General features: G+C 45.7%; 1 protein-coding gene across 1 annotated transcript; it reads left to right on the top strand.

The window, feature by feature from the left end:
• Nucleotides 1-5,198: 5,198 nt before the first annotated feature.
• On the top strand, nt 5,199-25,438 carry MLEC (malectin). The gene is made up of 5 exons (XM_081174545.1): nt 5,199-5,557; nt 12,231-12,409; nt 13,667-13,843; nt 16,731-16,788; nt 17,844-25,438. Exons 1-5 carry the CDS (start codon nt 5,314-5,316, stop codon nt 18,071-18,073), a joined length of 888 nt encoding a protein of 295 aa, XP_081030671.1. The 5' UTR covers nt 5,199-5,313; the 3' UTR covers nt 18,074-25,438.
• Nucleotides 25,439-26,777: the final 1,339 nt, after the last annotated feature.

The raw sequence follows: 26,777 nt of genomic DNA, 5'->3' as shown, positions 1-26,777 counted from the left end.
TGCCGCAGCAACACCTTCACTGATGCTAAGCAGGCCTGGGTCTGATCAGTGCCTGGATGGGAGACCTGTCTGGGGGCCCTGTGTGAGGCTGGCTTGAATTCCGCTGCAGAAAGATGGGGTGCAAATAAATAAAAAGACATCACAAGGCACTATTTCCCTAATGTGGAACTCCCTCCTCATGGAGGTGCATTTGACACCTTCGTTATGCAGCATCCAGTGGATGTTGAATATGCCTTTGGCACTAGAGGTGCATATTTTTAGGACCCACCTTAGTTTTGTTATTGTGAGTTGTTTTAAACTTTTTTGAAATTGTGTTTTAATGTTCTAACCAGTCCTAGGACCTTAGGGTGAAGGGTGGTTAATTGATCATAATCCTCTTGATGTACAATATATTTTTTCCTGATCTTTTCCCAGTGGCAGGAACATAGGGGGGTGGGTCTTATCACTGAGTAGACATGTATAGGACTGCAGTATCATTCCACTGCTATCCACTGTTTAGTAGCTGTAAAAATAGAGGCTCCATCCAGGGCTGTCTTAAGCATATGTGGCACCAGGCTGCAAAGATCTGCCTGGTGCCCTCCCCCCCCCCGATTGCCCAGTCCCAGGTGCGCAGGAGAGCGGAGCCGGCCAGCTGCCTCAGTGTCTCGCTGGCTCGGTCACCCCCGAACTCGCAGCACAGAAGGAATAATCCAAACATCATGAACCTTCTGCTTGTTTCTTTCTCAGAGAAGCTTCCAGAACCCCCTTGAATTAATCAGAATAGGAAATATCTCTACACATCATATCAATGCTTTCTGCACTAAGTCTGCAAACTGGCATCTTACTTTAACAAGAGTTTGCAGACTGCCAAGTGGCCGTAGAGCTATCAAGAAAGGCAGGAGACAGATCACCTTGATGTGAATCAGTTGGGGGCTTTTCCAGTCCCTCTCCAGGGTTTCGGTTTTCCAGCAATTTAATTTTTTATGAAATTTATGTCAGAAGCTACAGTAGCAAATACTTTTTCCTTTGGCTATTAACTAGTGATGAACAAACCAAAAAACACCCAAACTGAAACACAGGGGAAATCTATACCCAGCCTGTCAATTCGTTATACAGCTTTTCTACTTATTCAGAGATGGTGGAAAGAAATGATTTTGTCGCCTGAGAAAAATACTATCATAAATGGGGGCTTATGTTTTCCTCTGAGCTTGCTTAAATCTGTGTTTGAACTATAATAAGAACTATTGGAATATATTTATTTATTTATATCCTGCATTTTACTGATAAAATAAGAACAGCTAAAACATATTGTGGGGGGGCAACAATCACTGAAAAACAATTAAGTATTAATAAAATTAAAACTGTATAAGATCTATTTAAAACATACAGAAAATCACAACAAAAACAGCAAGGCACCAGCCTCCTCATTAAAAGCAGAAGGAAACAAGGAGGACAACAAGGAGGGAGCCAGTCTAACATATCTAGGGATTTGCCAAGTCTGGAAGCAGCCACAGAGAAGGCTCTCTCCCGCATCCCTACCAAATGTGCATGTGAGAAGGGACTCCCCCCAAAATCTCTGAGTCTCAGCATGTTTTTATGAAGGAATATGGTCATTCAGATAGCTTGGACCAAAGTCATGCAGGGCTTTACAGGTCATAACCAGCATTTTGAATTGTGCCAGAAAACAGACCAGTAGGCAGTAGAGCTGCTGTAACCAGTGCCAGTCAACAACCTGTCTACAGCTCTCTGAGCTAATTTGAAGTTTCTGAGCACTTTTTTAAAGGCAGACCCACATTATAGCAATCCAAATGGGATGGAACTAAGGTCTGTGTCACTGTGGCCAAATCAGGCATCTGGAGAAACAGGCACAGCTGGTGCACTAGCTTTAACTGTGCAAATGCACTCCTGGCCAACACAGCGACCTAGGCATCCAGGCTCCGAACAGAGTCCGGCACACCCAAACTGCAAGCCTGTGTATTCAGGGGGAACACTGCCTCATCTAGCACAGGCTGAATCCCTATTCCCTGGTCTGCCTACCAAACGACCAAGAGCACCTCCGTCTTGTCTGGATTAAGTTTAAATTTGTTTACTCCCATCCAGGCCATTATTGATAGCAAGCACTGGTTTGGAACTGAGACAGCTTCCTTGGATTTAGAGCAGGGTATCATCAGCGCACTGGTGACACCGAACCCCGAAACTTCAGACCACCTCTCCCAGTGGTTTCATGTGGATGTTAAATAGCATGGGGGACTGAACACAAGCCTGAGGCAAGCTACCAAGATGCAGGCAAGCTACCAAGATGTCAAACAGGAGTCCCCCAGCACCATTTTCTGGGTTCACCCCTCCAAGAAGGAAAGGAGCCACCGTAAAACAGTGCCTCCAAGTGCCATTCCAGCAAGGTGGCCCAGGACACAATGCTCAATAGAATTGAAGGCCACTGAGAGATCCAGCAGAACCAACAGGGACACCCTCATTCACCAAGGTGCCGAAAGCAGTCTCATCTCATAACAAAGCCTGAAATCAGATTGAAGTGAATCTGGATAATGTCTCCTTGAGAAACCCCTAAAGCTGAGATGCCACCGTGCCTAGCCCCAAAATGGGATGTTGGAAATTGGCTGATAATTATCTAATATGGTGGGATTCAAGGCAAATCACAGGTATGTAATATCATGGAGCTCAGGCTAGTTGTGAAAATGTGCATGTGTAAGGCTATCACTGTGTCCGCCCTCAGATTTCTGTTGTTATTGCTCTGGGGCAAACTGAAATTGGTGTCTCTCCGCCCCACTGAGTCCTACTAAGCAGCATTACCTGCACACTGAAAGATCTAGAGTTGCCTCGGATATGATTCTTGCAATTCCATTCTTGATGTCTTGCTACTTGCTACTTCATGCCACTCCCTTTGAATTGCATCAATGGATCCATGTGGTTAATGGAGATCAGAACAGGCAGGCTCTTCTCAGCTTGGAATTCGGAGTTTCACCTAGCCTACAAGCTGTTACAGTACCTCCTCCTCCTCCAAAAATACTGGCAGTGCTTGTCCCTAGCCTAGGGCATGCACACACAGCTGAGGCAGAATCTTGGCATTTTTGCACTCCCAGCATCTCAATTTACTTCCACCTGCCCTGCAGCTCTGCTTTCCAGTATGCACAGCCCATTTACCAAACTATTGTGACATTCCTGCGTGTTGCCAGTGACCAGCCATTCCTGTTCAGCTGCTCCATTCCCGAAAGTTCTCCTCTGAGTACACTGCTGCATACAAATTGCTTGGAATTGCAAGTGGGGAGAGGGCAGTTGCATTTTAATTATGTATGGACTATATTTATTAATAATGGATTTTATACTTCTAAACTGCATAGAAACCATTTTGGCATGCAAGAGGTACATAATAATTCAGGTGCTGCTTGTGGGCTTCTTTGGTGAATCTGGCTGGCCACTATAAGATCGGGGTGCTGGACTAGCCCCCCATCCCCTTCCTGCTTTGGCCTCATTCAGCAGGGCCTTTCTTCTTCTCCTGAAGCTGTTCTGGACCTGCTGTTATAAAAGGTTAGCGGCAAGGCCTTTTCCATGGCAACACCTATGCTGTAAAATACCCCCCTTGGGACATGCAAATAGCCTTCAGACAAGCTACCAGCTCAATTCCTGTCTTTCTGGAGGCCTAATCCCATATCTGCATTATTTGGCTAGGGGATGTGGGTGGTGCTGTGGTCTAAACCACTGAGCCTCTTGGGCTTGCCGATCAGAAGGTCAGTGATTTGAATCCCCACAACGGGGTTAGCTCCCATTGGTCTGTCCCAGCTCTTGCCAGCCTAGCAATTCAAAAGCACACCAGTGCAAGTAGATAAATAGGTACCGTTGCGATGGGAAGTTAAACAGCTTTTCCGTGCGCTCTGGTTTCCGTCACGGTGTCCCATTGCAGCAGAAGCAGTTTAGTCCTGTTGGCCACATGACCAAGAAAGCTGTGGACAAATGCCGGCACCCTCAGCCTGCAAGTGAGATGAGCACCACATCCCAGTCACCTTTGACTGGACTTAATAGTCCAGGGGTCCTTTACCTTTACTTATTTGGCTATTTTGAGCACTGATCCCACATGAAGTCTCAACGGGCTTTACTCCTGTCCTAAAAGTGCAATTTTGTGCATGGAAGCCCCACCGAGTTCAATGAAACTTCCTCCTATGAACTTCTAACCACCATTGCTCAGAAGTCCCATTGAATTCAATCGGGTTTATTCCCAGGTATATTGAGTTAGGGGCTGCAGCTGGTTTAGTCTGTATACTTTAAAAAATAGTTCTAAGGTATAATCGTTCTAACAATTTTTCTCTCAACTTTCTGAGATCAGTTCCAAGAGTCCTGTCATCTGTTGTTTGATCGTTTAGTCGTGTCCGACTCTTCATGACCCTATGGACCAGAGCACGCCAGACACTCCTGTCTTCCACTGCCTCCCGCAGTTTGGTCAAACTCATGTCAGTCAAGAGTCTTAACACTCAAGAGTCTACAGGACTATAAAAACTGGCTGGTGGAGGAGTGGAGTCGGTTGCCATGACTACAACTAGGCCTTCGAGGGCCCAAGCGCCGGCTTCCGGCTGGCGCTAAATCCCCATCATTACCTGCGCTCATCGGCCGCGCTGTAGCTTTGTGATTGGTCGATCTCGGGGCTTACCAAGACGTTCAGAGGAAGGGGGGGTGAATTCCTAAGGGACCGTTCAAGCCAAATGGGATGCCAGGAAAAAGGCAATGCCGTTTCCCCTCCTCTCCTATCATGGTTTATTTTTATACAAATTTTATACAAACAGTTTAGGCATTCCGAAGTAGAAAGCGAATTGTTTCCACCGCGTTAATAAAATGGACCACATCACATGGAACGTGCCACCCACTCTGAGAATGGAAGGCGGGAAGCGCGCGCGCTGTGACGGTTGAAACGTTTTCTCTCTCCCCCCCCCTCGCGTCATTGAGCAAATGGTACACCCCAACCGCCCGTTCCTGCTCCTCCAGAGTTGCCAGTCCGCCAGCCCGTCTCCACTTCCCACGACTGGTGCGCTCTCAACGCAACTTGCTTCTTCTTCTTTCTCCCTCCCCGCGCGCGCTCTGCCGATATGCAAATAGCGGGGCTCCGGCAGCCAACGGGAAGAAGAGAGTCCGCCACGCCGCACGGCGATTGGCCGGCGTCGCGGGCAGCCGGCAAAGGCTAGCGGGTTAGGGTGCCCCCTTGCGGCTGAAGCCGAAGCGGCGGTGTCGGTGTGAGGCGCGGGCGGCATGAGCAGGAGGCACCGCGGCGGCGGCTGAGGCCGCGGCGGGGCGGGACCGTTGCCGAGCTGAGGAGCCAGGAAGGAGCCAGAGATGGCGGTGGTGGCGGCGGTTCCGGTGGCGGCGGCGGGTTCAAGCGGGCCGCCGCTCCTGGCCGCTTCCGTCCTCCTGCCGGCGCTGATGCTCTTGCTGCTCCCGCCGCAGCCGCCTCACGCCGTGGAAGGCGCCGGCCTGACGGAGAACGTGATCTGGGCGGTCAACGCGGGCGGGGAGGCCCATGTGGACGTCCACGGCATCCACTTCCGGAAGGACCCCCTCGAAGGACGGGTGGGACGAGGTGAGAACGTCCAGACGGGCCTGGTCAGCCTGTGGAACTCACTGCCACAGGAGTTGGGGGAGGGGGCACGCGTAGTTCAATATCTCCCATCAACACCACCAGGAATAATACACCTACACGTGAAGGATTGTCCTTAGCAATCATAGTCTCTGCACCCACATTTTAATTTTTTTTAAAAGGACCTAAGGCAGCCAACTGACTATAGCAGGGAAAGGGATTCTCCCATAGGTTTTGCACTACTGCCCCAAAATGGGGAGTGGTAGCCCAAAACATCTGGACCAACCCACCCCTTTCCTGGAAAAAGGTTGCCTTGGGTGGCTTCTGTTAAAAGCAGCAGGGAGAGATGGGGTGGTTTGTTGGGTGTAATAGTAAAATGCAGCTTTCATGCGCAGGGGTAGGATGCCTGATGTGGTAGCGGTGAGAACAACTATGGCGTCCTGCATACCAGCTCTTAGAGCATTTGTTGCAGACACTGGGTGCTAGGTGGTCATCAACCTTTTTTTTGACTCTGCACCCACCTTTAATCTGGACACGTGTTTGGGGGCCCATTTCTTAATTTTCTACAGTATATTTCTATGGTGGAAGTGCTGCTGCTGTGACTCACCTTGGATCAGGCTGTGACCAGGTAGGGTCACAACCCACCAGTTGAAGACAGATGAGGGTAGAGGCCTATAAAGTTATGCATGGTGCATATAGTTGTTTTTTCTTGTTTGGTGCTAGAATTCAGAGTTGTCAATGGAGGCTATTGGCAGATAGGTTCAGGATTAGAAGGAGCACTTCTTCATATAGCACATAATGTGGACTTTGACAATTTGGTGCCCTCCAGTTCTTTGGGGTTGATGGGCATTGTAGTCCCAATCAGCACATCCATGTATGATGCTGAGGCTGGTGGAAGTTTTAGCTTAAAACGACTAGGTCGAGGAAGGCTGCTATAATGGAACTTGCAGTTGTTAGAAGGCATGGCATAGCCAGCCACTAGGTGGTTTTGTGTAGGCAACTTCATGGATTAAGATAAATCTTATCAATTGCTGCTTGCCATGTTAACTACGTGGAACTATATGCAGAGGCAGCACATCTGTGAATGTGATGCAACTAGAGTGGCTCCTTTGGAGATAGAATGCTGAACTAAGGGGGCTTTGGTCTGGTTCAGCAGGGCAATTCTTTATATTATTACTCCAGCAAGTCTGCTGCTGCTTCCTTTCCTAAGAGTCCTTTCCACTGGAATTATAAAGCCATGCTCTTGTTTAGCTCCAGATTGACTGAGCTGCCTGCTAACATGAATTGGAAGCACTAACTGAGAAAGAAACTACCCTTCTCTTAACAACAAAACTCTGGCTAAAGTGGGTTATGTGACCCTATCGTTACTGTATGATGCAATAGTGGTTAATAATAGTTTGGAGCTGGTGTAGCAGCTGAGATGGTAGCCTGGAAAGTCCCCAGTTCAAATATTACCCCAGCAGTGAACTCCCTGGGTTGCTTTAGGCAAGCTATTCTCTGATGCACAGCCAGTCTCTTACCCCACCCACTGAGGTGCAAACTTGGGACAATGGCCTACCTTGCACGTTGTTCTGATGGTTCTGAGAGAATGTAGGCAAAATGCTTAGAACACTCCAAAACACTAGAGTCAATTGCAAAAAAATCATATTATTTGCCATATAAATTCTAGTTTTCTTTATGCTAGAATAAAGTATTGTCTGCTTTTATTTTTTTACTTATTGAAAGCATTCTTACCCCCAATCCCCCAATTTTCAGCTTTAAAAAGCCCTCAGAGCAGCTTACAAATCAGTTTAAAAAAGAGAGAATCCCTGTCCTCGGGGGGGGGGGGTTGTTCTCTGGGCTCCTGCCTTGTCTCCTGGGCAAGTTGTCTTTTTGTCCCACATTCCACTTCTCCTGCACCCATATTTGCATTCACAGAACCCCACCATATTTCCTATGCTATCATGATGTCAACTCTCCTTTCTTTAGAAGTAGAAATTCAAAGCAGCACAATATTATTCCACCTTGCCACTCTCTTGAGCTATAAAATGAAGGGAGTGAACACATGCTTAGGGTAACCCATCTCCTGTGACCTTGAAAGGTTGCTCCCACTGTCCCTCCTGTTTGCTGCAATGGCCTGCTTCCCTTCGTTCTGCTCTTCCTTCACCCAGGACTGAGCCAGCTTCTGTCTCTTTTGCTCCACACAACCACTCCATTTGTGTCCTCTTTTCACCCAGATCCCTTTCTAAATGCACACTGCATTGGCCTCTCTTGTGGCTGGACTTTGTCCCTTCAGGGGCTGTCCCCCTTTCCCTTATAATCCGCATAGCTAGCTTATGAACAGGGAACAGCAAACATGGGGAACTGGACACTTAAAGAGCATGTGGTCTGTTCCCATTTTGGTTGGTGCATGACACAGGGTGGGGTGGGTTTCTGTAGAGATGGGTGGGGTGACTGCTGACTCTTGCTAAAATGAGTTCCATGAAGGTTCCAGGTGCTTTTCTTGGGAACCGTTTGTGGTTACTGTAAGCCGGAAGCTGCTTATTATCAGACTCATAGCTGCTTGTGTTACAAGACGGCCCCAACCATTTTTTTCCTTTTTTTTAAATGATATTTATTGAAATTTTGCACATTTTTTTCCTTTTTATTTACATATTCACTGTTAACCTTCTCCTTCCTTCTGTGCTGTGCTGATCCTTTCAGGTGTTGGAGGACAGCATATGTTAAGTCATTGCTCAGCTTCTTAAAGAGAGCCCCTTGTGTTCGCTGTCATTTACCCAGAAGTTCACTATTCTTCCAGGCTAATTTCACCAAGGTGGATGTGTGTGTTGCTTTCTCTCTTGCTTGGCTGCAGTTTTTCTTCTTACATCTAATCCAAACTCTTGGCTTACGCTGGCTGCTGGCGTCTGTGCCTGCTAATTGTCAGGTAGCCAGCCAAATCTAGGCTGAGAGGCAAACTTCTGCAAGGAGATTTCAAGTGTACAAAGGACTTTGCCACAAAACTGCAGTGCACAGTTGTACACTTCCGTCTTGTTGGGGTGGGGAGGCATGCTGGGGAAAACATCTTAACAGACTCCATGATTGTGCAATACAGGTTGTAAGCTGCAGTCATGTTTCTAGTCTACCATGCATTCTAGTATTGCTCAATATCTTGCTTAGCAGAGGGTGGAAATTTCAAGGAAGCACATTTGGATGAAATGTTAAGAGACACTTGCTAATGATTAGAGCTGTTTGACAATGGAATAGGCTGCCTTGGCAGATGGCAGGCTCTCTGTAAGCAGAGGTGGGATGGTTCTCTGAGGTGTTGTAAGATTCCTGTACTGGGTATTAGGGTTGGACTAGATTACCTTTAGAATCACTTTCCAAATTTAAAGTTCTAGGATATGGTTTTGAAGTATATCCCTTTCTTGTAATCATGTTGCAGAAGCTTCTTGTCTTGTTTCAAATATTCTTAGCACCATTGTACCAAGTAAAAATCCAGATTTCTCACTCAGAGCCATGCCAAGTTAGTACAAATATTGCTTACCTTGAATAGTTAAGTGTCACTGCACTGAAGTGTTGCTAAAGATTTATTTTTTCTGCAAGTACAACCTGCCTCCTCCCTTTCAAATTGCTCTGTTCGGCAAGAAATGAGGACTAAAAACAATTTCTTTTACAAGCAAGAGCAATTCTGATTGCTGCACCTCAAAAGTTATTGTAGGACTGGAATAGGTTCAGAAAAGAGAAAACAAAATGATCAAGGCTGGAACAACCCCTCCTACATGAGGAAGGTTACATTGGTTGGAGCATTAACTTTAGAAAGAAAATATAGTGAGGGCATTAAAAATTTTGCATGGTATGGAGAAAGTGGACAAGGATAACTTTGCCTCCCACTCTCATAATACTAGAACTCAGAGCCAATCACTGAAGCTGAATGTTGAAAGCTTCAGGACAGAGAAAAGAAAGTACTTCTTCACACGGTGCATAGTTAAACTCTGGGATTTGCTCTCACTAGATGTAGTGATGGCCACCAACCTGGATGGCTTTAAAAGGGTTTTAGACAAAGTCATGGACGACAAAGGCTATCCATGTGTACTGGCCACAATGCCTATGCTCTGCCTCCAGTGCTGCTGGAAGTCACAAGTAGGTAGAGTGCTCTTGCACTCATATCCTGATTATGAGCTTTCCAGAGGAGGCATGTGTTTGTCCAATGTGGGAACAGAGTGATGAACTCGGTAGACCTTTGATCTGATCCACCGGGCACTCTTTATGTTCATCGGAGTAAAGTACTCCCTTGCTTAACTTGTAGCGTGGGTCTGTGACAAATGTCGCACACTCTCTCTCTCTAGGCTTTTGATAGGGACTCTTCTTTTACTCTTTAGATCAGGGTGTGTATGTACTATAAAATTTGCTGCTTGCTTATATTGTAGCTTTGCTGTCCGAAGCAGCATCTGTATATTCTGCAACGTTCATTTCATGCAATAAGCCAAACTATTCATTTTGCCAGATAATTTCTTGTGGGTATAAGGTTATGGGCAAACACATATTCATAACAAACACACATTGTAACTATAGCAAAAGGTCCTAAACCTCTTGGTAGTGTTTGCAGGAGTACACATAAGTGCAGGACATCCATGTGGGTTCAGACACACCTTGTCACACTGGTTCTGAGCACAGCCTTCCTGGTAGCTAAAATAGCCAAACCAACAACACATCTATTTCCAAAGTGCTATGAGGTGGGTGGGAAGGAAGGAACAGACTGTCAGTGAACTCAGGACCATTGGTGTCACTGTGCTCAGGCAGGTGGTTGAAGTGGCATAGGGCTAGACCGCATGTAAACCTCCTTCAAAGCTCCATCAAAGGTGGGGCTGGTGGCAGTTTCCTCCTGTATTTACAGCTGCAGAGAGGGGTTTGGCTCTGTACTCAAATCTGTAGCCCAGCAGAAACACAGAACTCATACATTAACCAGTCTTTATTCTGAAAGAAAAGTCAAGAGAGGAATTGGCCTGTTTTTCTTGTGGGTGATCCACTCATCCCCACCGTTTGCAGTTTGACCATTTCCCCCTCCCCAAACTATGCTACTCATTGCTAACAAAAGCAAGGAGGTAGTGATGGTTTTAATTTTCTATCATTCATACAGGCTTTCTTTGGAAGAGCTATGTTTGGCTGCTTCTAGAAGTATTTCTCTATGAGTCCACAGCTGTTCTAGCTGCTCGGCTTGTATGCACACTGCAGTTCACAGCAGGCCTTTCTCAAACTGCTGATAGTTGAGGCATCCCCCCCACCCTGGAAAGCATTACTTTTAGAAGGAAACAATACACACTTTCATAACCCTCAGAAGAGCCCAAGCTCTGTGTTACTTGGCTCATGCAGAGGTGCAGTGGGCAGCCTCCCCTGAAGGAGTTGTTTGTGGTGTTTCTGCACTCGGGAGTCTTTGGATTGTTTAGTCACTCCCATATAGCCGAGTGGTCCATCCATCAGAAGAGGCTGATAGAAAGGAAAGCAGATTGGAGCAGCTGATCTGGCAGGTGCCCAGCAGTAACTTCTAGGGGTAGTGTGTTGGTAGCCCTTAAATTTGATTATGAAAATTGCAAAGACTTCTGTGGAAGCTTAACAAACTTCATGCTTCTGCTTTATCGTGGTAACGTAGGCCCAGGGACCTGATCATGAAAACGTGTGTAGTCCAATATCATTTCTTCAAGATACATGGAATTCCCCTAAAGTACAGTTACCTTGGGCCCTGTAACACTGTGCATAAAAGCTTTTACTTCCTGGTGGTTCTCCACACACCTTGCCCCAAATTCAGTGAGAGAGACTAGTTGCTTCTGGCATGTAGAGCAAGACTCCAGTGCCCTGCAAAACTGTGAAGTGACTCTGTGGGCTTGTGTCAGAGGTCTGCTTGGAACACAAAAGCTGCTCAAAGATCATCTTCTTGAAAGAGGAACATGTAGAGGGGATTATCATTGCTGACTCAGACCCAACTGAAAGCTCAGCAAGTGGTCCCCAAAGAGGACCGGTTCACCTATGTGTTTGTCACTTGTGGATCGCAGCATCAAGTGTCTCTTTCATGTGAGAGTTTGTCAGAACTTCTACCCAAGGAGTTCATTTGTGTTCATCACTATCATTTCAGATAGTGACATCTAGAAATGAGAAATTAAGGCATATATGTGCATGTGTGTCATAGTTCAGGGGTGGGGATTTCTTTCAAATTTCATGGTCCAGGGCCAAATTTCTTTGTGAGTAAACTTGGCGTGGGGGGGGGGGTATGCCAGTGGCTGGCAGAACCAGAGGCAAAAGTGGGCAGGCTGTATTCCATCCATGCAAAAGTCAATGGTTTCTGCATACTTACACCTCCATATCCAGGTAAGCAAGAGGCATTGTTAGAGCACAAGGATACATTCCACCCAGGTAAAAACCCTGAAGGTGCAGAGCAGGACATGGAGAGAGCCCTGAGGGCCAGGCAGAGCGACACAGGGCCACATTTAGCCAATGGGCCTGAGGTTCCCCACCCCTGCTGTAGTCTTTCTCACAGAGTGTTCCAGGCACCTGATCTGCCCCCTGATCTAGGACTTTGCCCTTAAAATGCTGAGTTTGGGTGAGGAGCTCTCGGTAGGGACAGGTGTGTAGCCAGAAGTGTGGGAAGGGGGGAGGGATTACGGAACAGAGGTAAACTCCAGCAAGTATTTTGAGAGTGTTGCCATTTATTTTTGGAATCCAGCCTCCGATTATGGCATGAAACTGCCGATCTTGCGATCCAACCCAGAGGATCAGATTCTCTACCAGACGGAACGCTACAATGAGGAAACCTTTGGCTATGAGGTCCCCATCAAGGAGGAAGGAGACTACGTTCTTGTGCTGAAGTTTGCCGAAGTCTATTTTGCACAGTCCCAGCAGAAGGTAAAACAAAAAAGCACTTTGTTCTGGAAGGACTCCCTTGAGTAAAACCCATCAGTGGTTGGGTCAAGTGCCAGAGGCCTGCTGCTTTTGCCATATGAGTATGTGGGACTCAAGCATGCACACCTTTCACGACACGGGAGTGCTTGCCTTCACTCTTCCAGCATACAACAGAACTCATGTCCCCCCCCCCCGCCCCGAAATGAAGTATCCTGGAGTCACACACACAGATGCTTTTTCGGCGGGGGGGGGGGGCAGACCAGGACCTATCAGCACCATTTCTGCTGGTGGAAGTCACTGTTACCAGTTGGTTAACTGACCTTTGTCATGGGTATATAGGAAGTTACTTTCTTATGACCCAGGCCATTTAGTTCATTAGCATGTACCCTGACTGGCCACAGCTCTCCTGAGCTTCAGACAGGGGTCTCTCCCAGACCACCCTGGAGGCACCATAGATTGAACCAGGAACTTTCTACATTCAAAGCAGATGCTCTACCACTGAGCCAAGACCCTTCCTATACAGTGTCATCCATTGCACTAGAGATCAAAAGACAACCGTGTGTCCTTCCAGCTCTGAAATATGTTTTTGCTGCTGCTCTTTCTAGTCAGTTGTATTGACAGGTTGTGGTTATAGAATTGTAGAGTTGGGAGGGACTACGAGGATCATCTAGTCCAACCCCTGCAATGCAGGAATCTTTTTGGCACTTGAACCCATGACCCTGGGGCAGCCCTCTCACCCAACCCCCCTGGCTGCTAGAGGCCCTACCACTGAGTTCAGGCCCTTTCCCATAAAATAGAGACCTATTTTACAAGCAAAACTAAAAGTTGCTTGTCTTCTTTATTTGACCAGCTAAGGAAATTGCTTTTCTGCCAATAGATGAGTTCCAGGTCTTGGCACAAACACACTCCTCCAGCTGAGATCCAAAATCAGCCAGGCAGCATCTCTCTTAGTTCAATGACTGTTGGTAGCATCATATGTAGGCTTTTTTTGTTACACAGGACTTTTCACTGGGCAGTATGGAAAGGCAGCTGCTTCCATCCTCCCTAAGAAGTTTGTGTGAACTTGAAAATTTGTATGCTGCTACACCTTGAACGATGTCAGTTAGGCTTCTCTCCTGGCCCTGCACAGTAGCAAGGTCAGGATGATTTTCCTGCATCGGCATTCCTCCAATCCATAGCTTGTTGTCCTCCCATCTTTGCTCCTAATCTGACTTCTACTCTGCAAGAGGCCTCATTTCTTTGCCATATTTCTTTCCAAAGGTTTTTGATGTGCGCTTGAATGGCCATGTGGTGGTGAAGGACTTGGACATTTTCGACCGAGTCGGACACAGCACAGCGCATGATGAGATTATTCCAATTGGCATCAAGAAAGGGAAGCTGAGCGTCCAGGGAGAGGTCTCAACTTTCACAGGGAAACTCAACATTGAGTTTGTCAAGGTAAGAAAAGGCCATTGCTCACAAGTGGCTTCTCTCTCTCTCTCTCTCTCTCTCTCTCTCTCTCTCTCACACACACACACACACACACACACACACACACACACACGGTATGAATTAGGAAGGTTCACTCATTCCCTGGCCCAACTATCCTCAGGAGGAGGCTTAGGCAAGAGCAGGTTTGATTCTCAGTGATGATGGGTTTCGTCACGTTCTTGATCCAGCCTCCCTTTATTCAGGTAAAGGGCTACCATTCATGCCTTTTGAGAAAGGTTAAGTGCTGAACATGGAGAAATGTTTGTAGGGAGGTCAGATCTGACGCAGCCTCTGCTGGCAAAGGTCCTGAACATAAGAAGAGCCTGCTCAATCAGGCTAAGGGCCCATGTAGTCCAGTGACCTATTCTCACAATGGCCAACTTATATTGAACCCCCTATGTCTATGCCTATGTTGAACCCCCAAGCAGGATTTGAAGCAAGGGCTGCAATAGGACTGCACCCCCAAGCTGTGTGGGCAATCTTTCCCTTGACATACTTCCCTTCCTATGTCTAAGAGAAAAATATCCCTCTTTTAAAAGATCAGAAATCCTATTGACAATGGCATGATGTCAGTGAGTAAGCAAATTTCCACAACATTTGGACTATCCAAAATAGTCTTCCAGGGCCAGATTAACAGATTTAAGGAATTTCACCCCTTTCCCAGATGGATTAAAAAGAAAATAAATAAAAAATGTAAAATGTCATAATAAAATGTGTTGACATTAAGTGTCCTTACATAACTTGGTTTACAATTATATCTACATGGAATACAAGCATGACATGGAAGTAAATCTTCATATGTTTGCTTGGAGTATTTGTGCTCATCTACTAACCAGAGTTCTCAAGGTGGCTTTCAATATGTGTTTTAAAATACAACTAAACAAGCAAGAGGTACAGAGATGTGTACAGGTTTTGCTCTTGGATATTCCACTTTCCGCTTTGCTGAATTATTTTGGGCCACGGCAGATATCAGATGAAATGGCTACTCTATTTACTTCCATGTTGTGGAAATGGACTGTCCTGCTCAGTAACTGCCAGTTTGTGTGTCTAGGAGCTTCTGAGCACTGAGCCTTCATGGCTCTTTCTTCAGAGCCTTACATGTACATAGAGAACTGAATAGTTGCCCTGAGGCTGCGGAAGCCAAGAGAAGCAACCCATGACTGCAGCTGTTAGGCAGTACAGGGGCCTAGGACTACTGGAAAGTTCTTTGTGTACACACACACACACACACACACACACACACACACACATATCTGGCTCCTAGATAGAGCATCACAAGGGGGAAACAATTCAACCATTCTGGCTCCATTCCACTAGCCAGGGAAGCCGCATTCACCCCTGCCAAAAAGAAAACACTGCCTGTAATATTTGGATTGCAAAAATGAAGAGAAACATGCTCTTGCCTCTGGCACCATCAGGAACCACAGCACCCCTTTCAGCACCCATCAGCAAGGAGAGATCAGCCTGGCTATAAATGCCTGCCTGCATCTCATCGCTTTGTTCTGACATTGTCCAGCTGGTCTCCATCCTCTATTTTCCCCCTCCACATCCCTTTCCTTGGATGTCTTGTCTCCCCCACCCCCTGTAAACCCATGTTGACCAAAGCTTCTGTATATTACAGAAGGCACATGGATTGCATGCCCAGAGGTTTTTGGTTCTGCATAGCTGCAAATAGAAACATTTTATGTGTATCTAGTAATCACATGAATTTGTCTGTTAAATCTTTGAATGAGTAAGTTGAAAACTTGATATAAATTAGTGCTTTTTTATTACAGTAGTACCTTGGTTCTCAAACTTAATCCATTCCGGAAGTCTGTTCCAAAACCAAAGCATTCCAAAACCAAGGTGCGCTTTCCCATAGAAAGTAATGCAAAACGGATTAATCCGTTCCAGACGTTTAAAAACAATCCCTAAAACAGCAATTTAACATGAATTTTACTATCTAACAAGATCATTGATCAATAAATGAAAACAATAATCAATGTACAGTATTGTACATGATAAAAATTAAAATTATTACTTTTTCTTACCAGCACTGATGATAGTCATTGTTATGATGGGGGGCTTTTATCCATTTCTGCAGTCACAATCAATCAATCAATCAATGAAGAACAAGCCACAGACACAAAAATGAAAAAGCCACACAAACAAAAACGCAATTTTTTTTAGCAAAAACAAAAGTACCAAATATAAGCTCCAAATATCACCTCAGAACACTGCAATTGGAAATGGAAGGCTTTGATTACAAGGGGCGGGACACAAATTAGCAGCGCAACAGTGAAAACGGGAGGAAAAAGGCTTTGATTACAATGGGGAAGGATGCAAATTAGCAGCGCAACAGAGAAAATGGAAGCTCAGGAGCACGCTCAGCTTCTGAAGCAAAGTTCACAAACCAGAACACTGAATTCCGGTTTTGCAGCATTCGAGTTCCAAGTTGATCAGGAACTGAGCTGTTCAAAAACCTAGGTACCACTGTACTTTAAATCAGTGGTTTAAGCTGCCTTTATTGGAAGTGTTACTGAATTTGGGAACCCTTGCCTTCCTCAAATTTGAATATTCCCCTAATATTCAAACTTTGATTCCCCTCCTCTTTTTGCCATTCAGACCCATAGATTTCAAAGGCTTTAAACTTACCTTTGTTTTTGTTCTAAATAAAGGTCTAATTTTTAAAGGAACTGACGACTTCAAACTATTTTTCTATCTATTTAGTCATTCAATCATTTCAAGTATTTATATACCACTCAATATTCAGAATTTCTAAAACCTGTATGGTTTATATGAATCAGCATTGTAGACAATTTCAGAGTAGCTGACAGAGAATGAAGCTCATCTCTGCTTCTTTCTTTCTTTACAGGGGTACTATGATAATCCAAAAGTCTGTGCACTATACGTCCTCCGGGGAACAGTGGACGGTAAGTTTATTTCTTATAACCCCTCTGATTTCAACCTCCTCCTGGTCACCAGTTGCCTTTTCTGTTACTGAAGTCAAAAAGTTTGCTCAAGTAAGACCCTATTCCTCCCTTAGACCCCATTCCATGACACCCTCATAGGAACAAAGGAAAGCTTCAGCTTGCCTCTGCTAGAGGTTCTCAATATTCTGAGTATCTGTGTCTGGGGAGCAACAGTGGGAGAGAGCTTTTGCTATTGGGCTTTCCAAGAGGTATCTGGGTGGCTATTTTGGAGAAATTAGTCTGGCATCTGGTAGGCCTTTTGATGTGGTCTAGCATGGCTCTTCTGCATCCTTGTGGATCTTGCAGGACATTCTCTGATTTGGACCAATTTCCATCTGTGCATCTCTGTACAGACACCCACATTAGACAAATGTTGCACCAACAAAAACAGATCTCTCTGCTTAGAATAAATGATGTGTGGCAACATTCTTACTAAATGTGAATTTATTTGGCAGCATTCATGAATATTTGGTATGTTTGGTACAAATATGAACCTTGAATTCTACTGTGGAATATATTTTACACCACTCATTCTTCTTTAATCTTTCTCTAATTATTATGATTATTATTTTATTGTCTTGTGGTTTTATTTTTCCTGTTTCAAAGACTTTTTTTTAAGCAAGCAATATACTGAAGACCAAATGTTTTTAAATGGAAAAAATTAAAAGAACGCTTTTAATTAATTTGCAGGATTTACATGCAAAGTCAGTGTCGGGTAGTAATTAATCCCCAATAAGCTCGCTATATGAAGAGTCTCAAAAGTCTCTCTTGCTAATTATGTGTTCTTTTAATGTTTAAAAAAGTATTAAACTTCAAAAAAGAGAAAAGATTAAATGATATGGTTCAGTGTTAACCAGTTTGGATGGCAAAACTTCAGTTTTTGCCAAATTTGGAATAATTTTGGGAAACAGAGTGGTTTTCCTGAAGTCGGAGAAGGTTTTTCTAGGACACTCCAGTTGGCTTTGTTCTGTGTACATCACAGACCCTGGCATTTCTCCTTCTCTTCCCTCCCACAGATGTCCCAAAGCTACAGCCCCACCCCGGCCTGGAGAAGAAAGAAGAGGAGGAAGACGAAGAGGAGTATGAAGAAGGCTCCAGCACTAAAAAGCAGACCAATAAGAACCGGGTCCAGTCAGGCCCCCGCACACCAAACCCCTATGCCTCGGACAACAGCAGCCTCATGTTCCCTATATTAGTGGCCTTTGGTGTCTTCATTCCTACCCTCTTCTGCCTGTGCAGGTTGTGAAGGACGAGACTGCAAGGCCAGTGGCAGGCCAGAGGGGAGGAGCTGGACCAAGCGCGGAGGCTGTTTCGGTTTCTCATAATTTAAGGAAAATTTTAAAAGGTTTGTTAAGGAGCAGCAGGTACAATAAAGGGCAAGTTTGCATCATCCTCTTTGAGGAAGGCAGCCTTCACCTACCCACCCTCGCAGCAACTGCCACCTCCTTGAGCCACCCAGCTGCACCATGAGCCACCACCTTTCTGGTCCAGAGAATCTTGAAAGCAAAGCCTGGGTAGTTCTGGCTCTAAGATGCAGATGAACTATCTTCCCAGAGAACAGCAGGATGGAGGGGCAAGGGCGAGCAGCGGGGAGAACGAACAGGGAGGGGCACGTCTCCAAATGTTGGCATGAAGAAGCAGACTTTGCCATCACACAGCCTTGGCTGGAATAATCCACGTTTGTGCTAGGACTGCTTGCGGGGGTGGGGGAAATAGGCTGGCTTTTTGACTCCTGCTGAAATGTTTGTAACTCAACCCATGGTACTTCTTTTCTTTTCTGAAGGAGAGAGAGGCTCACCCTTGCTATTTGGGTAGAAAGGCTTTTGGTGACTGGAGCAGGATGAACAGGTTGGTCTTGTTCAGCTGCCCTGCCTGGGAGAAATGTTTTTTCCATGGTCACTGCAGCATCTGACCGGCCACTCTGGAAAGGCTTAAGCCTCCAGAGGGCAGTTTCTTTTCTCGACACAGAACTCTTTGTTTGTCCCTGAATGGTTCCCACTTCCCATTTGCTTGTCCTTGGGGGATTTCCTCTAATGCCCCATCAATTGTTGCTTTAAATGTCCCTCTATACTAATGCATGTGCGTGCACACACACGTACACACACACACCTGTTTCGACACTCAGGACCCCTTTCCATTCTGCATGTCCCTGATGAGAACTTGGTACGTAAAAATTGGAGCTCTGGCAAAGATTTAGCATCTTTTTGATTTCCTTGGTGGCCTTTTAATCTTCCTTGTTCCAGGAGACCTGCCACCTTTTGAGCTGAAGAAGGCGTTTTTTTCATTTGTTTTTAGGAGCACCAGCGCAGGGAGACGTCTGTCACAACTTGTCTCCATGCCCCTGGACCTCCTTGAAATGCTTCAATTGTGTTATGTTTGTGTATTTGTGTTTTTAAATGGACTTGAAAAACCAAGTGCCAGTGTTTTGTTTTTGAATTATCAGGTGTATCTCACTTTCACTGGTTTGCTGGCCACCAGTTTCTGGTTGTTTCTCTTCCCCCATCCTCCCCAGTTCTGGGAAATTAACATTAACAGTCTGAAATAGCCCTTAAAGAAAGGAGTACCATCCCAAGAACTGCAGATTGTATAGTGGCAAATCCTGTGCCGCCATAATAGTTGTGAAGCACAGTGAAAGGATGAGCCAAGTAGGCATCTTCTCCTTTCCTCGTTTTGGAGAGGCAGTTTCAGAATATGACCAAGAGAGATGCCCACTTTAAATCTGTACATTGGGTTCTTGTGGCTTTCTGGTTTTCCATTGCTGTGACAAGAGAGTGAGAATTGGCAGTCCAGTTCAGGGACAAAACACCATAGAGAAAGGCCTTTCATGGGGAAACTAAACAGAGGGCGCATCTCCAGTTGTTGGCTTAAAGAAGCAGATTTCGCTTTTTGTCTTGTCTTTCGGCACAGTGAAGATTCTTGCATAACTGTGAACTGGGCATTAGTTGGCACTTGACAACTGGCAAGGCTGGAGCCCCCCTTGCACCCATTTTTTGCAGGCAATCTTTCTCCTCATGTCACCAGCCGAAGTGGTCTTCCCTAGACCAACCATTGTGGCTGATCCAGACTGTCGCCTCTTCATTGTGCTCCTTCCCTGTACCCTTATTTCCCTCTGCTCCAAACACACACACAATAAACTTCCTGCCATTTCCTTACACAGTCACTTGAGGATGTCTTAGTATGTGGCTGGCAGCTTTTTTGTGTCCTCTGTCCTGCAGTCCTTGGCAAGACTGGCCTAGTTTGGGAGCCCTGAGCCCTGAGCAGCTTCCTTCACCCCTTCTTCAGAGCGCAGAAGTTTGCAGTTTGTTACTATAAGTTGTCCTGTGTTAACAGTTGGGGCACATGCGCCCCTTGAGGTCCTCTGCTGATTTCCTCCCAGGTACAGTCTCGATGGGGAAATTGTATCTGAAAGGGGCCTTTGTTTCACATTGCCAATAAATGCATTAAACTCAACCAGATACTTCTTTTCCTCCACCCAACCCTTAGCTGCTTGGCTTAAAGGAGAGCCTGTCCAGATTCAACCTCCTGCTGCGTCTTTGGCCCCAGTGAATGCTTCTTCTCTTTCACCACCACCTGTCTGCCCAGTTTTTGTTCTCCATCGTTGTTGAGCCTCATCTAAACACATAACTGCAGATACTGGCAGGGATGTGGAATAATCCCTGGGCTTGGAAGCCGGGTGTCCCATTGCACTGTCATCCTGCTGTTTACTCCTTCCATCTGCCCCTTCTCCCAGCACTAGAGCTTGCTATACAGAGCAGGGAAGCAGCGCTGTGTCTTTTCAATCCCAGCTCTTTTCCAAAGGGATTGATTTGAACTCAGCCACAGTTAGGTCTGGCTGGCTTAATCTCTTCACAGCAGGAAGGCGGGATGTGAGCTCAGGTACATGGCCTTGAGTGTGGGTGGCTGCTTTTGTCTTCATACCATTCGTGCATTATGATCCTGCATATTTAACTTCCTTTTTGACAGCTGCTTATTTCTGGGCCCGTTTGGGACTGAGATAAACAGAACTGCTAGCATGTCATGAAGGCAGCCTGATTCCTCTAGAATTGCAGGATTCCATCCCAGGCAGGGCATCTTATGTCCTCTGAGAGTCGAAGCAGGGTGAAGTGCAGGTTTAACCTCCCATAACAAGGCTAGAGTTTTAAGAAAAAACTGCAGCTAGTACAGGGTTCAAGCAAAATGGTGCCACAGGAGAAGAGGACCATGCAGCAAGTCCTCTGCCTGCCAGGTAACTCATTGATAGCGTTGGCCTTCCCCAACTTATTGCCCTCCCTCCAGATGTTTCGGAGCCCCACTCCCATCAGACCCAGCACCCTACAACTGTACTGGCTGAGGCTGATGGAAGTGGGAATCCAGAACATTTGGAGGGCAACAGTTTAGGGCCAAGTTCCCACTACCCAGTAGGAACTTACAAGCCCACTTTCATCCCCTTTTCTCTCCAGCCCTGTACCTTCTTGCTTTGAGGGCACTGATGGGTACTAACCGTCTCCCTGAATGTGTCTGTGTTCCCATCTGTTTCATTAAGAGGGAAAGATGCCATTTGATGTAAGGCAGGACTTGAAATGTATGCAGTGCGGTTGAGCAGGATTTGGTGGTGAGGTCAGAAATTGGTCCTTGCTGCAAGAGCATTTGCACGCAGTGAGGAAATGATGTGATTTTGTTTCTCTCCCCTATAATCTTGAAGGTTCTCAAAGGCGATAGAGTACTGGCTGATTCAAAAGCTGTCCCATTAAAAAAAGATTCAGTGAGAGGGCTGAGATTGTCTTGAGATTCCCATGCTTGGGATATGAAAAATGATCTGGTCACTTTGCCTACAAAGACACCCTCAGCTCCAGTTGCTGTGCAATGAAAAGTTTGGGTTTGCCAAATGCTGCCCTTGCTTTGGGAGATCTGAGAAAGAGCTCCTCTGATAAGCTTGCTCTTTTTGAATTAAGTTGCAACAAGACAACTTGGGCACTTTCTTCCTTTCCTAATGTTTGGCATCTAAGAGGTAGCAGTGAGCTGCACTATTTTATTTTATTTTTATTTTGGAGGACGTTGCAGGTGGAAACCGAAGGAATGCCAAAGTTGAATCTTATGTCTCTCCATCTTTTTTGTGCCTTCTTTATTTTTCAGGTAGTGAAATGACAACAGGTTCTGCTTGTAATGAAGCTTCTGTTCTAAGGAACTTCTGTTTCCTCTTTTTCAAACAGACAAATGTGTGTGAGATGGGTGGGAAAGCAGTCTCCTGTGAACCAGACATTCCTCATTTACAAATGCAAAAACTGCGGGGAAGTTCAGCCTCTGTGCATCTTACTCCATGCATTGTCAGGAAATGCTGGTGAGCTAGGGAGAGCTTGCATTCTTACACTTCAAGTTTAGTTGTGCTTCAGAGAAGGCAAACTGGCAGGTGCCACAAAGCACATCTAAACCTGAACTGTAGAATGAAAGCTTAATTCCTCAGCAATTCCAAATGTCTTCTGAGTAGAACCCTCTGGTCTAGCCTTCGCCAACCTGGTGCACTTCAGACACGTTGAAATACATCTTGCATCAGTCCCCAATGGGAATTTGTGCTCCAAAACATCTGATGGGCACCAGTTAGCAAAGGTTCCCATAATATAATCCCTAACTATTGGGCAATCTGGTTGGGACTGATGGAAGTTACAGTTCAGAACACCTAGAAGGATCACTTTGGGAAAGGCTGATCTAAACAGTCATTGATCGAGACTATCCTGATCTACAACCGGGACTTGGCATCAGTTCAGAGCATGCATATTTCTATTCAGTGCCTGTCAGTGGTTGGGCTTTCAGATTGTTCTACCCCTATGTTGGATTCTTGTGTTGCAGGTACTGGGTTAGAGCAAAATGGTAGGAGCATGGGGCCAGCCTTCTGCCTCCCAGGTGATTTGATGTTAATGTCCAGTTCTACAAGGCACTGGGATTTGCTAGCACTCCATGCTGTGACAGCAGGCAAGACTTCCTCCCCAGGACCTTGCATTGTCTTAGCACTAATACATGCCCTCCTGGCAGGTAGAGCAGGTTGGTGCAAGTGCCCTTTCCTGTGCTGGGACACAGCTATGAGAGTTTGCTGTTTTGTGAGGCAGTTTGAGACTCCTCCTGATAGGCACCATCTCTTACAGCATGTTGGGAGCATGTTGTTCCCATATCATCCTGAGATCACGGTGCAGTCATATGATTGGATTGAAACAGAATCCTCTTTAAGTGCACCATGAATCAAAGCATCCAGAAAATGAGATGAAGCTGTTGGATCAGGCAGCCTGGCTTTATATATGCTGAAGAGAAAACGAGGGTCAGGATTTGGGAAAGAAACCAGTCGCAAAAGTGTTAGGGCAGATCCACACCTGTACATTTGAAGCACATGACTTCCTCCAAAGGGTCCTGAGAACTAGCCCCCCCCCCCGAGCTACAAGTCCCAGCGCCTTTAAAGTCATGTGCTTTAAATATGCATTGGAGGTCCTTTAAATGTATGATATGCTTCTGTTCTTGGTCTCCCAAGACATCCACAAGGGTAAAATCAACTGAGCCTCTGAGCCTAAGCTTCTTCCAATGATAGTGTTGGATGCAGATTAAAGCACTGCTTCTTTCTTCAGTAATGATGGTTCAACATAAGCTTGCAGGGTCAAAATACTGTCTGAACTTGCAGTTGTTCTCTCTCCCCCCACCCAATGGGGAACAAGAGGAAGTTTTAGTCAATAGACTATTGTCTTGGGGGTCTGGCACTTCCTGATCTTAGCTTAAGGAAGAAGGAGTGTGTGTTTAAAGGCCACTGGAACTCATGACCATTGCAGCAGCAGCACCAAAACATTTTCATCTTGATCGCAACTGCTGGCATTAGCATAGAGCAGTCTTCACCAACCTAGTGCCCTTCAGATTTTGGGGGCTATATCCCCCATCAGCACAGCTGTGCTAGCTTGAAGCCGATGGAAGTTTTAGTCTGAAAATCTGGAGGGCACCAGGTTGGGTAAGCTGTTGTAGAAAGGATCTCTGCCAGAGCTGTGGAGGTACTTATAGTTAAACATTAGAGAAATGGTTTTGAAGAGATGAGATTCTTTTATGGGGTGTTGCATATACTTTGTCCGTTCAGAAAGGGCCAGTGTTGATCAAATGCTTTACCACCACCCCTTTATTACTGTCCCTTCTTCCCCCCTGCCTTGGGCAGATGCTTTATTCTAACAAACTGAAGTGCTTTCCACCCTCCCATGGATGCTTTTATGTTCTGGTACCTTGACTATCTCGCAAAAGATCTCTCTCTTGAGGAGGAAATTGTGGGTGTGTCAGTGTTGTCTGCAGTTAAGGAAAGGTTTTACTGAAACGGTCTGCCTGCAGCCTGTTCCCTTAGAGGCTGACTGCTTTGTACGGGTCTAGAAACACAGAACATCTCAAGACCCAGAATTCTTAAGGCATCCTTAACCGCAGCCTCTTTCCAGAACTCATGGGGCAAGTTGCCCCAGTCCTTGAGGTTCATCACCCGCTCCCCCACAAAGCTTCCTGACTGCCCAGGGAAACCTGGTGTCTGAAGGACTGAGTGATGGAAGGGGAGAAAAGCAGGAAAGAAGACTAATAATCTGTAGGGCCAGCTGGGGAGGCTTTAAAAGGCTATGCATGCCTTCTTTCACTGGAAAAAACTTGTGTCATGAGTGCAGTGAAGATCCAGGAGCAGATTAGTGGCCTCTGACAGGGACTATTTTGTCCTCCTTTATTGAACACATCATGGGATTCTCCTGTGCCTTTCACATTTACGTGGGGTGATCTTTGGGGTGCCTTTAGGGAGTGCCTTCTGTTACTCCAGAGGAAAGGCCATTTTCCTCCCCCTCCCCTTTACTTCCTAAGCAGGTAGGGTCAAAGTTAGACCCCTGCCCTGTCCATCAGTTGTTCAGCAAGATTATACTCTTTATCACTGTTAAAGCAGGTGGGAACTTTGAACTCCTGCAGTTTTCAGATGATTGAGGCCCATCTTGCTTTACCTTGCTGGGATCCTATTAATCTCTCCCACACCACACATGAAGCTTGGATCTGTGCCCCTGCTTACTTATGAGGCATTGATGTGCTTTCAGGCAGCTGATCTCCTGGGCTCTTAGGACAAGCCAGATGTAAGCTTGAAGGTTACAAGCCTAAGCTTTATGGAATCAGTTTCTGTACTGGTAGTTCTGTAACTTCAAAGTTAATTCCTGATTTTGAAGGAGGGTTGTGTCTTTAACCATCTCTTGCTTTCTATGTCTAATCATCTGCAGCTTTTCTTATTGGTGTATGTTTTGTTTTTTAATAACTTTGGGCAAAGGGTAAAAAGCACAGGTGTGTGTGTGTGTGTGTGTGTGTGTGTGTGTGTGTGTGTGTGTGATTGTACTGGCTTTGCAAAAGGACTACCCCCAAAAAAAAAATTCCTGGGGAAGTGGAACAGGTATGAGTGAACTATTCTTGCTTTATTTCTCTTCTCCCCATTTTCACTCCTGATACATTTAGCTGGTTGGGTTTTTTTAACAAATAAAATTTTCTTGGGTTTACTTTTCTTTCTCCCAGGATGTCTGGTTTGAGGGGAAATGTTCAGAAATCTACTGGCTGGCAGTTTTAACCAGCAGTGTGTTTAAAAATAAATAAAAACAAAATTATATTGTCACTCAAAGGAACTGGCGTTTTTCTTACAAACAAACAAATATATGAGGGACTTTATGTCAGAGAAAATGTTCATAGCGCTCAGCTGTATGGAGCCAGAGGCTTAAACCGCACTGCAGCAGCTATTGCTGGCTGCCAAAGAGACTTAATTCTTAAAACCCCATCACCACAACTCAGAATTATTACAGCATCCGAGCAACTCTGCTCCTGCCTCTGCTGAAAACTGTCCTGTTGCTCATCCCTATGGGTGGTGGCATCTCATTTCTCTCTATTCTAGTGGCTTGTGCATTTAAACTTTCCTGATCCTGAGTGGCTCATGTGTGAGTTGGGGGTCCTATTCCTCCACATCAAATCCGGTTCTGTGAATGGGTGCAAGCATACATTTGGTAAATAGTGGGTCCAATTTTTAATAAGGGGAAATGTATTTTGTAGAGGGTATGTGATAATAAAGCTGCAGCTGGCTGAATTCTGTTGTGTCGCCTTAGATTCGGAAATGGATTAGACAGTACCCCAAGCTTAGGAAAAGCAAAGAAGTCCATTCCTACCTGTCCCTTAAATCTTGAATTGGCCCAGTGGCTGGGCCTTGTCCAATTCTCTCTCCTGTCTTGTGCCAAGGCCCTGGGCATGATCAATGTGTGATTCATCATCCCCTCTTTGGAAATATTTATTTTGTTATGCACTAGAGTAGAATAGTCACATAACAGAGCCTGATTTAAAGTGGGCTTCACCAGCACCATAATTTTATTTCTAGCTTCAATTTTTAAGAGAAAAAGCAAAAGACGGAAGGTGAAACATTCTTTTTTTAAAAAAAACCCAAAACACCCCTGGCTGCCATGTCATAGGGAGGGTGAGATGTGAGTGCCCAGTCAGCAGTGACTGAAAGCCAGTGCTGGTATCATAGTGTGCAGTTTTGTTACTTCAGTCATTATACCACATGGAGAAGAGAAATCTGCTGCTGACCTGCTGCTATGTGCAGCCGTAGATGACTGTCGGTGGGTTCTTGGTGGTGGCCCAGAAGCAGCCTGCCTGGCCGGAGTTTGCAGCCCTCCAAGCCACTCTGGCCTTGTCTGAGCTGTGCCGCGTTGCCTTGCCAGGCAGAGCAGCCGGGTGGAAAACACAAAAATGTGTATGAAGTTTGCACGTGATGATTTGCATGTGTGGACGCAAACGTAGAAACAATGACTCACAATGAAATAGATCTCATCGTAGTGGGGAAGACACGTAATCCGTCTTGCCATAGCAAAAGAAAAAAAGCTAGTAATAATAATATAATAATAATAGTCTTATTTATACTCCGCACATCTGACTCGGTTTCTCCTGCCACTCTGGGCGAGTTTCAGCAC

This window comes from Podarcis bocagei, assembly GCF_964188305.1.
Source record: "Podarcis bocagei genome assembly, chromosome: 16".
NCBI classification, from domain to species: domain Eukaryota; kingdom Metazoa; phylum Chordata; class Lepidosauria; order Squamata; family Lacertidae; genus Podarcis; species Podarcis bocagei.
The sequence above is the reverse complement of the archived record's forward strand: the minus strand, read 5'-3'. Positions and strand labels throughout refer to the sequence as shown.